We start from the raw sequence: 13,095 nt of genomic DNA on the forward strand, positions 1-13,095 counted from the left end.
CAGGTGCAGCTATCCTCTAATAATTTTAGGATACAAAGCATATTCTTCCCACACAGTAGAAAACAACTGTAATACCTTTTATTTGTCTCTTTCTTTCGCTGCTTGGTTATTTCTTTTAAGGCATATGGAAAATGGCTCATAAAATGATGTTTGAAATCAGTAAGGTAATTCTTTCGAAGCCATGACTCCTATTGAAATAAAGGTTCAGATTAGAAAATACACAAGACAAAATGTAAAGTAACTAAAACTTAGGCAGAAATTTGACAATGGCAATACTTAACTATTAATAATGCCCCATTGTAAGACTACTTCTGCTAATGCTATAGTACATAAATAAAATTTAAAATCAAACACAGCATCCAATTTTTATTCACAAGTAAATGAGATTTAAGAAAAATTCCTACTTTTAACCATTAATTTAATATTTAAGCATGTCTTCTACTTTATGCTCTCTATATAAGACCATTCCCCAGTGTTTCTACTTGCTCCTTAAGTTACATTTTAAAATACCTTATTATCTTCAGACTACTTCCTGAACTCTGTGCTCCTCACCACCCATTTCCATGTATGTTTTTTTTCATTTTGTTTTCCATGTATGTTTCTAACATCCTACATCAGACTTTAGTGTTGACATTCTATACCATTTACCATCAATGCCACCAGAAGGTATGCACCACTAACAAGCACCTTATCAATAATGCTCATACCTTTTTCTCAAGTTCAGAATAGTACAGTAATACTCAAGATTTCTGAAATAACATAATTATTCCTTATATATGCTATCTAATACAGTAGTCATCTCTCACATTGAGCTATCAAGTACTTAAACTATAGCTAGTATTTGTCCATAAGCACCAAGGGCAAAAAAAAAAAAAAAAAAAAAGTGACCGATATAACTGAGGAATTGTATACTGTATAGTACATGCAAACTTATGTAGGGGTCAGAAGTCAATCTCAAGTGCTGTTCCTCAGGAGCTATTTTTGTTTTTTAAAACAAGGTCTCTCATTGGTCTGGAGCTCACCAATAGGCTAGGTGGCTAGCTGACAACCCCAGGAACCCACCTGTCTCTCCTGCCCCAGTAATGGGTTCTAAGTGCATGTGTCCTCACAATGCTCAGCGTTTACCTGGGTACTGACTTAAAACTCAGATCACTATGCCTAAACAGCAAGCACTTTATCCACTGAGCTCTTTCCCCAGTCCTGGAATTATTTGTAAGACCAGTTTTCACTACATAACCCAGGCTGGCCTAGAACTTGAAATCTTCCTGCCTTCATCTCTTGAACGCTGGGTGAAGTGGCTCATTTTTAAGTCAACTTAACACAAGCTGTCGTCATCTAAAAGGAAACCTCAATTTTAAAGATGCCTCCATAGGCATGCTTGCAGGACATCTTCTTAATTAGTGACTGAGAGGGGAGGGCCCAGCCCTTTATGGATGGGGCCCCTCCTGAGTAGGTGGCCCTCAGTTCTAAGAAAACAGGCTTAGCAAGCCAGGAAGCAGCACCCCTCCAGAGCTTCTCTATCAGCTCCTGACTTCAGGTTCCTGCCCTGTTTGAGTTCCTATCCTCCAATGAACAGTCAGAACTGTAAGCAAAATAAACTCTCCCCTCCCCAACTTGTTTTTGGTGATGGTGTTTCATCACAACAATAAATATCCTCAGACACTGGGACTACAAGCATATTCTACCATACTTGGCTTGAATTTAAATTGTAATGAACGTAATCAGGTGAGCACATATATGGGGAAAAAAACAGCTGTTTGGTTTCAAATTCTAATTTTTATGAAATAACAATGATAAAACAGGAAATAGAAGTAAAGCAAGCATTAAGATATAAATCTAAGACACAAAACATTTATAGTGATTATAACAGTTCCTGACACTATCGACGCAGGACCCTAAAAGAAAAAAATGTAATGCTAAATCATGTTCTCATTTGCATTCTTAAAACTAGGTATACATTAAAGACATTCACATGAGAAATGAACAACCTCAGTAAGGGCTCCACATCCTCAAACGCTATACTATGATGCAATGTACTTTGAGGTTTCTTTTGGAGCAAAGACCAAAGCTTCAAGTTATCTTTTAAAATATTTGAACACAAATGAAATTTCTCAATTGTTTTGTAAATACCAGCAAATCAAATTGTTGTGGGATATTTGTTTACACTGTGTGAAGATGTGTCTATGTTTTGCCTTACCTGACTAAAGCACCTGACTGGTTTAATAAAGAGCTGAATGGCCAATAGCTAGGCAGGAGAGAATAGGCAGGACTCCAGGGTTAGAATCTGGCACTGCAGAAGACACCAGGGATGCGCTAAGGAAGTTGGATATATAGAATGGGGAGGAGAGGTAACGAGCCACATGGCAAAACGTAGATTAATAGAAACTGGTTAATTTAAGTTGTAAAAGCTAGAAACAAGCCTAAGCTAAGGCCAAGCTTTCATAATTAATACGTTTCTGTGTCATTATTGGGGAGCTAGTAGTCCCAAAAAGAAAGTCTGACAAGACCACCTACACCAAATGTATGAAAAGGTTCCAGTAGTCCTAAGCAAGCAGCACTTCTAAGACTACATTTATCCTAGATGTCAATTCATCAATAGAAAAATATGCAATTAAGAAAATAAAAAATTTACAATTCAGCCCATATCTGTGATTTGTGCTCAAAGGAATGTCATTTCCTTCTTCCTAAAGATTAAGCCATTATACAGGTCACACAACAGTCTATTATTCTACCAGTAAAGTAAGCAGGAGAGGAACTGTGGGATGGTAAAACACATTAAATTTCCTTTTGATGTCACAATGCAGATAAAATTTTACATTTGCTTATAATAGTTTGTTTTTACCAAATTATTACAGTCTAGCATAGATAGCAAGGTGTTTTTAGATATCTGTGGGCTGAGAATAGCTCAGTTAGTACAGCTAAGGCTCTGGGTTCCATCTTTAATACTGTAAATATGTGTGTCTATGCATATGTATGTATATATTATTCCAATATAAATTCACCACCCCCTCATAAGATTTTTGCTTTAATTACATGTATGCGTAGGCGTCTATGTGTGAATCTATACACAAGTGTAGGTGCTCATGTGGCTAAAGGCATTAAATTCCCCAGAGCTAGAGTTATAGCTATCTGGAGTGGAATTGTGACCTATCCACCATAGGCAAACAAACTAATGGACTCAGCACTATATACTCAAAGGGCTGGAGAGATGGCTCAGTGTTTAGGAACCTGGATTTAGTTCCCAGCACCCACGTGGGAGCCCACAACCTGGAACTTCAGTTACAGGGAATCCAAAGCCCTCTAGGCCTCTGCAGGTATCAGTTGCACACACATGATGTTCCCATATCTATGTAGGTGAATGCTTATACACGTAAAAAAAAATAAATAAATATTAAAGAGAAAGCGAAGAGCAGTAATCATTTTGAACCACTGAACCATCTCTCTGGCCCTACTCATACCAGTTTTATACAGTATCTCAATATAGTGTTCTAGTCTTCAACAGTCTGTGTCTTAAAAACTTAAGGATCCCATATAAATGAAATGCTACTAGACAATCCTGTAATGATAAAAGTTACAAAGTATACTATTTTAAATATCCATTAAATTTCAAGACCGGAAACTAGCACAATTAGTGGATTTGCAGATTGTGTATTTTGTCTCCTGTTCTAAATACAAATACTACAAAAGTATTTAAAGTGGAGAAATACTAGTCCAGATTAAGTATCACAATTTCTATTTTTCTCAGTCTTTCAGATGAAAATCCTGACTTGCTGAGTTTTATCCTAATAAACCCATTTTTAGGTAGAAAATATCTTAAATTCAAATGCATTTTAATAGCCCTAATTAAGCAAATATCAAAATTTGCCCTAGCCTACCTTAAATATATTCAGCACACTTCATTATTAGCCTATGGTTAAACAATAGTATTTGATACAAAGGCTGTCTTATAATGAAGTAGTAATGCCTCACAGAATGTATTCAACAGCATAAAAGTAAAAGGCAGATCATTGTGCAGCTAAGTTTTAATACCATTCTACATCAAAAATTTTCAAGTCATATCACTTTAAATCAAGAATTGCTATAGAGCTGGGTGGAGGTGGTGTCGTCGTCGTCGTCAGTGCACACCTGTAATCCCAGCACTCGGGAGGCAGAGGCAGGTGGATCTCTGTAAGTTCAAAGCCAGCCCAGTCTACAGAGTGAGTTCCAGGACAGGCTCCAAAGCTACAGAGAAACCCTGTCTTGAAAAACCAAAAAGAATTGCTATAGATCCATTAAAATTACAAATATAGATTTTTCTAAGCTCTATATACTACTGTGAGCCTATACCACAAAATGCCATTAAGAACTAAGCTTTGCTTCCTAAAGTAACACATTATACTCTTACCTATTAGTTTGTTGCTAATATACTTTGGAGCTCAAAAGTGTAATCAATAAGAAGATGCTATCCTAGTTGTAAAAGCAATTTTAAAACATCCCTACAGATAGTGATGGACTAGCAATAATACAACAAGCCCTTTAAGCACATCTTAGCACAAATCCATAATGCTTTTCAAAATTACTCTTTATCCTTAGTTTTACCTTACACAGCATAATGGCTCGTTCTCATCTTTAGCTCAAACTAAAAAGACTTAAATGAAAACAAAACAAAAAACAGAAAAACATGCCTTCTCAGTGTTACGTGTATATGGGCAACTTTAAAAGACTCACAGGGGTCCAGCCAAGTCTTTGTAGAACATGTGCCTCCCACTCTACAGCAGTGCTCCTGAAGCTGCCCTGTGAGTGCTAGCACGGTAACTTAGCAAACCTGACCTCACAGCTTTGCTCCCCTTACTTGCACTACACATAGCATACTCCATGACCATCACTGACTTCAGTACAACCTCCCATCGCTGCGTCTGAGGACACGACAACAGGAACCGCTTAATAAGCAACTGTTCAATCCCATAAGAACCTTCCAAATGTTCTTAGTTTGCCATAAGCAACACTGGTTTTTGTTTCTTTGTTTATTTTCAGAGACAGGGTATCACTATGCAGTTCCAGCTGGCCTGGACTTCATCATATAGACCTAGTTGACCTTGAACTCAAAGATATGTCTCCAAAGTGCTTAAGATTAAAAGTAACACCACGATATCTGGCCTATGAGCAACACATTTTAATATTACTGTGAAATCATTTCTAATAAAACCAAATACAAATGAGAAATTTGTCATGCATTTCATTGAAAAAAAAAATTATATCCAGCTAATAACCTCACAAAACAATTTTATGTTATCTACTTCACTGAAAAATACTAAAATCTAGTTAAGAACTTCACAGAAACTATTTTGATTTGTACTTCTATGGAAAAAAAAGGAAACAAGTTTACAATTAAATTATGGGTATCTGGAGAATCCATATTCAATCTGTAGTAGCTGATTTCTAATCTCAATTATGATAGAAGGCATTACTAATAAAATAATAAAGAACCCATTAGCTCTCACCAATGTATGGGTTTCATCCTGCTGCTTGGAGAGTTTCCACAGCAGGGAAATGACATTCAGGACTTGCTGCATAACCTGTAGAGGCTCTCGCTCTACACCGTTTCCTACAGAAGCAGCTAGCTGGGGAGGCAGAGCTTCAATCCAGCACTCAATTAGCAATGGAATTATTATCTCAATGAATCCTTTCAGATTTTCAGGGGATGACAGGTCTTCATCCACAGCACCTAGTGCTCCCAAGTACCTAATAGGGAAAGGTAAGAATAAAAAACCTTAATGATTTCATAATGTGCTGTCCACTGCTTAATTTAAATATAAAATACAGTAAAAGAAGCAACATAAACTATTAATTACATTGATCAAAACTGTAAGAAAAACAAAATACTAAAACAGCAAAGCCAACAGCCATTTTTAAGTTTTACTTCTCATTAGGCTTTGGCTACAAATAAAAACATACTTTTAAATGACTCCTGACATTGGGAGCCATCTAATCAACTCATCATGAATAACTACATGAAAATTATGAAAGACAAGTATTATGTCTTCCCACCATTAGCCAGTAATGGTCAGTAGTTAAAATTTAATATAGGAAAACTGAGTGTGGACATAACTGAAATCCTTACCGTAGCCTGAACTGTGAACTGACATTTGGCTGTGAACCCCCATTTTCATAAACCTGGATCTGTTGCTGGTCGCTGGCATGATCCTTCCAGTTGATAAAAATGGAGTTGCTAGTGGCATAGGGAGTTTCTTTTTGTTCCTGAAGTCCTTCACTTTCTCTCAACCTACTGGATCCATCTGCCAAGGCCTGAAGGAATTTACTGAGTCTCGCTAAGACTTTCAGCCTCCACTGCTGAGAAGTGACTCTCCGATTAGGATTTACAGAAAGCATCCAGGACTGGGGTCTGTCTCTATTTACCAGTCCTTTGGACAGCTGCTGATGAGAAATGAGTTCTACAAAATTCTTAAGCAATATACTGCTACGGCCAGTAATGAGAGCTGGGTAGTGTTCCAGCAGTACGTCCAAAACTTGTAAAGAGTCCTCCTGAATTCCTTCAGTAATGTGTGTCATGGCACTAGAGAGATGGGCACTTACCAAGGGGAAAAATGGAGAAATTTGCTCAGTTCGTATTTTGGGGGCCAGGAATTGAAGAAGCTGAACTGCTGCTAATCGTACATTAGCATCTCTATCTGTAAACACAGCAGTCACTTCACTTAATATGTTTGAAAGGTGTGCATCAATTATAAATGGGTATTGAGACAAAAGGTCTTTAAGTCCAAGAAGAGCACTTTGTTTAACACCAGCATTATAGTGATGCATCTGTGACAGCAAATCCTATAAATAAAAATACAGAATTTTAAGTGTAAACATTACTATGTATCACTTTCATGTAAACATTTTAACTAAAACTAGCTAAGCTGAATTCCTTGTGCAAAGTATCGAAATGTATTTTCAGATGTTGGTTAGCTTTACTAGGACAGAAACACTCAACATTTACTGCAGACCTACTAGATTCCAAACATTCTCCTTTCCAAACTTAACATTTGGTAACTTTATTCTCCCAATACATACCTCATAATACATATATAAATAATTCTAAAATCTTACAAAATCTAAATACAGCACTGTCCTGGTACCAAGCACTTTACAAAGGGGATACTTACTCTTTACTACAAATCAGGTAATGAGTTACATGCTACAGTTAGTTCCAAAAAACTACCTACAAGATCTTACCTTAATCAGCTGTAAGAATAGAAAAACTACCCATCAAGAACTTAACAAATATGAATTAAATGTAAGAACTACTTCCAGGTGACATATATCAACAAAAAAGAGCTTACTATGGGGCAATTCCCTACAGATTTAGTTTAGCAAAACTTTCTGAAGTATGAAAGATACAGTTGCGAGATCAGTTATTGGTAACCCAAACATCACCTAACAATACACCATACAGCCCTAAGGCAAATCATTAATGTAAGAGATTAAACCTTTTTATAAAAAGGTAACGTTCTACATGTGAAATCAAGAAAAGGTTCAGAGTTTACCTTTATGTTAAGTCTTCTGTTGTTGGTTGGAAGCGTGCTGTCCTCTCTAAGTTGCTCGGGCACATGTATGGCCTTTGTCTTGAAGTGCGTGGCCGTGGCATTCTCTAACTTAGGCTTCTTTTTACCAACTTTTAATTTTACTTTCTGAAAGTCATCTTGGCGTTTCCTTTTTTTGGTCATTCTTGAGTGCTGTCAGAAAGAATGGAAACAATGGATTAAACAAGAATGAGTGAAAGAAGAATAAACATTCGTTTTCCAGTATTTATATTACTCGAACATCTCAAACATCACCATGAATCATGGCCATGAATAAAGATGCCAAAGAATCAAAATGTACAACAGACAAAAATCACTAAAACATGCAATAATCAGTTTGGTTAAGAAATACTGAAAATAAGTCATTCACAAAAAGGGAAGAATCTCATTAAAGAACTTTGCAAGCCATATAAAATAGTCAATGTGCTAAACAGAAACCTGAAATTGTTTCTTTGTTGGAATGCACCACAGTACATATCCGTTCAAAGCTCACAACACCCAGGGTTTAACATTTTTAAAAAATCATTGCTTAATGAAGGAGATAATTAGGAAGTTTCATGGATCAAAAGCTGCTAAAAGCAAACAAACAAAAACAGGTAGAACCCAGATAGGCAAGGAGGAATGAGTATCTTCTAAGCAAGGAAAGACAGGTAACGGTCAGGAGTAGGGAATAAGCCCAGTGAGAACAGAAGTGAAGGCAGAAGCACTGTGAACATAAGACAAATTCAGGTTAGTCATAAACAAACAACAGTATCCGTCCCTGCTCCACCCTGCAACAATGTAAAAAGAAATGCAGGTCTAAGGGATAAGGAAAAGACTAGCTAGGCCACTGTTATTTAACTCGGCCTAACCAGATGCTTTGCACCATTTTCTTTCCTCTCCACTCCAATCTTTCAGCAGCTTCCACTCCTATCTTCTTGTTTACCAATTCTCTGAGCTACACCCTTCCTACCCATTGCTAAGTCATTAGCTTTTCAAAGTCCTTATTTCTACCCTCGACTTACTCAACAGTCCCTCACTGGCCAATGCTGTTGTCTCTAGTGTCTTCTCTTCGACCCTGACCATGGTCACCAGCTTTTTAAGCACAGATGTGACAAGGATGGGGAGCTTTCAATTGTTCTTATTCTTTATAAATGAGACACTTCTTACCATGACATGGTAGGCACTAACGTGGCTCCAACAACCCTGTCTGGCTATATCTTCCCCATAGGTGAACTTCAAATAAAAAATAATAAGTTCAGCTCTTCTCAAAGCTTCTTTCATAAATTGTCTTCCACTGCACACCCAGTTGAGCACCTCTGGAGTAAATAAAACTACTTCTGGTCTAACATAATTACCTCTCGTCATATGTCACAATGCTACACACAGAGGTAAAAATCAAAAATAAAAGTTTACAGTGCTAAAGAAATTAATGAATGAATTCAACTATGACATCATATTCAAATTCACACGTGGGATTTTACTACCTTAAGACCCATTAAGTAGAAGTTGCCAACACAGGAGCTGATTTTAAAGGGAGCACAGTGCATGTGCCTGTACCACATGTCAGACTGAGGCAGAAAGACTGCTTGAGCACAGGAACTTGAGGAGCCTGGGCAACAGCAAAATGCCATCTCAATTTTTTTAAAGCTATTTCTAGAATCAGTACAATTCTTATCCAAACTGACATTTTCCAGTGTGCCTCAGTTTGTCTATATAGCAACATACAGTCCTTATCAAACACATTAAATAAGCAAATGCCTTGTTTATACTTAACACACCCAAGAGCTTTAATCACGACAGTTAAAAAAACATATGCTTCAAGCACAACATGCGTGTGCTGCATATGTTAGTCTCAGGACAAATACATACCAAACATTCAAGCCTCACAAACGAAGAAGGCCCAGGTATTTATCTGGCCACTTTTAATATAAAACTGGCTTTTATCTATTAAGCAAGCACATGCTGTAAGCTTTTCTTACAATGTTATCAGTAGTGTTTACAAAGATAAATGGTACACAATGCAGAGAAATATTGACCCTGTGATGTCTCACATCATCCACTGGGCACTCTTTCAAATGTGAGGCATCTCCTGCAGTCTACATTACACCTCCTTTTGAATAAGAATGTCAAATTATGCCACATTATCCATCACTTTAAATTCACATTAATGTATCTGATAGGAAAACTGTGAGGGCTAGTAGCTCTCCACTGACTTTTAAATCTCGACAAATATTTACAGAACCACACAGGCAAATTTTTTCTACTATGAACTTTTATAGTTCCAGCAGCAGCAACAGCAGCTTTTATTTTCACTTGAAGATTTTCATAGCACAGAAATCAAATAGTTCTACTAGCCTAGAACACTTTCACAGCAGTGAGTACAAGGAAGCAACTCCAGCCTCGGGCGTGAGCTCTCACAGGACCCATCACCTTTTGAAGTCAGCTCCAAACGCTTGAAAACTCAAGCACATACACGTAACTCTTGCTGCAGGTCAGTTTTGGAGTTAACCTGGGCGGATGAAGATTGCATTTAAGCAAACTCCAAGTAGTTTGCCCTGCGGCCCCTTCACTACCTTTCATTTCCAACTCCTCCCGCCATCCAAAAAAGGGGGGGGGGGGATCAAAGGGAAAGCAAGCATGCAGCAGTCGGCCTATGGTTTTTCCCTCTCCCACCTCCTGCGTCTTAAGACGCAATTTGGCTCCTCCAAATTCGAAGGGCCAAAAATCTAGGGTCCCGACATGGTAGAGGACAGGAGCACTGTCCTCCCACTCTAGCTTTCGAGCTTGCCCACCAGAAATGAAAACCCCGTTTCTGTTCTTATATTTTTCACTTTTGCAAAGGAAATCCTGGTGCCTGCACCTCAGTGAACGTCGAGTGGAGCCTCTCGCCCGCGTCCCACACGCCGGCCTAACACTTGTCGGGCCCGGAATCGGCCCACGGCTCCTTGAAGCGCTTCGGAAGCCCCTTGGCCGGCTCACACGCTCGCGGAGGACAGAGGGGAACCTGGCCGCCCGCCCCGCCGCCTGGGCCGCGCGGGAGGGCCGGGCCGGACCGGCGGGCGCTACTCACCTGGAAGCCCGGACCTAGCCGGACCGCGGAGACAAGGCGGAGAGAGCGCGAGCGCCAAGCCCCACGGGACCACGCCGTGTACCGCCGGCCGCAGGCTTTGCGCTGGCTCCCAGAGCGTGTTTTCAAATCGCCTCGTCCTCACGCGGCCGCGTCTCCTTCCGCCGCCCGGAAGTGGGGCCCCCCCCTCCCTCGCCGCGCTCACGTGACCGCGGACCGCAGCCGCGCGCAGCCGGAGGGCGGGTCCAGGTTAGCACGCCACGCCCCCTCTAAGAGGGGCTGCGCGGTTACAGCTGGTTGAGAGGTGGCCTCCTCCCCAAGGGCCACAGTTCTTCAGACCTGGAGCTACATAACCAGAGAGAAGTATAAACTGAACTTAACTGAGGAAGGAAAAAGTTCACAGCAAAGATAGCCTTTCTGGGAAGGGTAACCTGGGCTAAAGCAGAGTAGATAAATGTTTAGAAGGTTACAAACTATATACATAGTAGCAGAGTCCTGGAAACCTCAGTACAGGATTTCCCCCAACCCCCCATACATTTTCAGCAACAATGAACTCCTACTTACTCAAAGTAAATGGACTTAGAGAATTTAAGACATTAAAATGCCTACAAAGAAGATGAAGAAAGAACCTTTGAAAACAAGATTCCAAAGACTGACTTTAGTCATGTGTAAAAGAAAGAATACAGATACCGAGTGTCAGCCTCCACTCAAATTGATCTTTACAGCTTCCTATATATAAGACCCAGCAAAGCCTTGACCTTATATTGAGCGCCTCAATATACTAGGTAAGGATAAAGCAATAACGTCTGAATTTAGGAGACTCAAGCACGGGAATTAAAACCACGCCTACTCTGTAATAATGGATAAAGAGTAAATCCCAAGGGACTGGATAGATGGCCTAGAGGTTAAGAGCACTAGCTGCTCTTCTAGGGGACCTGGGTTCAGTTCCCAACACCCACATGGCAGCTCACACCTGTAACTCCAGTTCCAGGGTATCCAACAAACTCACACAGACATACATGCATGCAAAACAGTGAACATAATGAACCAATGAACATAAAATAAGAATAAATTGTATAGCTAAAAATAAAAAAAAAAACTTAAAAAAAAAGAATAAATCCCAAAAGCCCACCACACAGACCCACCACCACCACCATGATCTGCTATGAGAGTTACTGACATTGTAAGGAATGTAAAACTATAAAACCAGAAAAAGGTAGAAAGCTTGTTCCCATCTAGACATCCCTGAACTCAGGAATGCTACCAGCTTATTCAGAACTTCCTTCAGCTTTGCAAATCAATCTCAAGGTCAACAGGGTCCAAAAGCCAACTCCTGACATCCCTCCTGAAATCTTTTCCTACAGCATCTTCACCTTAAATAGCAATCCATCCTTCCAGTTACCCAAGCCAAAACCTTTATGGTTTGGTGCTGGCTTCTATCACCTATCACATCTGGCTTCTAATCCATGGGGAGAGCCTGTTGACTCTGCCTCCCGTTATTTATCACCATGTCCCTGGCTATCTTCAAGGTCCACAGCACCTCCTAATCAGGACAAAGGGCCGGAACACAGCTCTCTACCGTCTTTGACTGCCGTACCCCATACAGTCTAGCGTTTGCACAGCCACTCTGATTATTTTGAAATTTAAGGCAAATCAGGTCATTCTTACACTTAAAACTCTTGGTGGTTTCCCATGTCTTTCACAGCGAAATCCAGAGTCCTGATGGCCTCAAGTCCTACCATATTTGGACAGTCCTTAGCCTCTAAGCTTTGGTTTGACTGTTTTCCCTTTGTCTCTCTGTTCCTGTGACACTCACTTGTTTGCTTTCCTTAAATATATGAGACATGTACCCACTTGCCTGAGTTAGACCCTTCTTTTATTGTTTCTGTCTGCCTGAAACACACGTCCCAGCAAATCCACTGGACAAACTCCCCTCACTTGAATTTTGCTTGAGCATGTTTTTGGGTATACCTATCCTGATCCCCAGAGCTAAAATCAAGGCATACTTTGTCCTAGATCTAGAAATTTCCCTCCTGTGCTCAATATTTTTCTTTTTTAGGGCATATCACCTCCTAATATATTATGTGATTTACTTATCATTTACCTGGCCTTCACTCACCGCTAAAATGTGAGCTCCATGTGGTACCTGTGTTTTGTTCCCTCTATATTCCAAGCACCTAAAGCAGTATTGGGAAGATAGTAGGCCTTCAGTAAATATCTATGGAACAACTGCTATTTAGTAATGTTCAGTAATAGTTCTTACTGTTCCCCCATGTTGCTGTAGGACAGACTCAGTGAAAATCAAGCCTGGTGGCTATGTGTGTAGCTGATATAAGTACTAATGGTGTGGGAAAAGAAAGGAGACACTTTCCCACAATAACCAATGCTTACCCTGAAAAAAATGCACATCTTCTCATTTTCAAGCAAGACCAAATCCCCCCAAAAAATGTTTATAAGAAATCTAGTCTTTAAATATGGCTAGTGTCC

General features: G+C 39.6%; 1 protein-coding gene across 2 annotated transcripts in view; it reads right to left on the reverse strand.

Moving 5' to 3' along the window:
- Positions 1-10,813, reverse strand: part of Tex10 (testis expressed 10) — a 44,669-nt gene extending 33,856 nt beyond the window's left edge. The window contains exons 1-5 of one of the 2 annotated variants that reach the window (XM_036179400.1): positions 10,612-10,813; positions 7,524-7,712; positions 6,574-6,813; positions 5,481-5,721; positions 76-188 (exon numbers count right to left, since the gene is read on the reverse strand). In XM_036179400.1, the coding sequence (XP_036035293.1) occupies positions 76-188; positions 5,481-5,552 (185 nt within the window). In that variant the 5' untranslated portion in view covers positions 5,553-5,721; positions 6,574-6,813; positions 7,524-7,712; positions 10,612-10,813. Of the gene's footprint in view, positions 1-75; positions 189-5,480; positions 5,722-6,100; positions 6,814-7,523; positions 7,713-10,611 lie in introns of both variants that reach the window. The other variant, XM_036179399.1, reaches the window with a different exon arrangement.
- Positions 10,814-13,095: the final 2,282 nt, after the last annotated feature.

This window comes from Onychomys torridus, chromosome 2 (assembly GCF_903995425.1).
Source record: "Onychomys torridus chromosome 2, mOncTor1.1, whole genome shotgun sequence".
In the NCBI taxonomy this organism is placed as follows: Eukaryota; Metazoa; Chordata; class Mammalia; order Rodentia; family Cricetidae; genus Onychomys; species Onychomys torridus.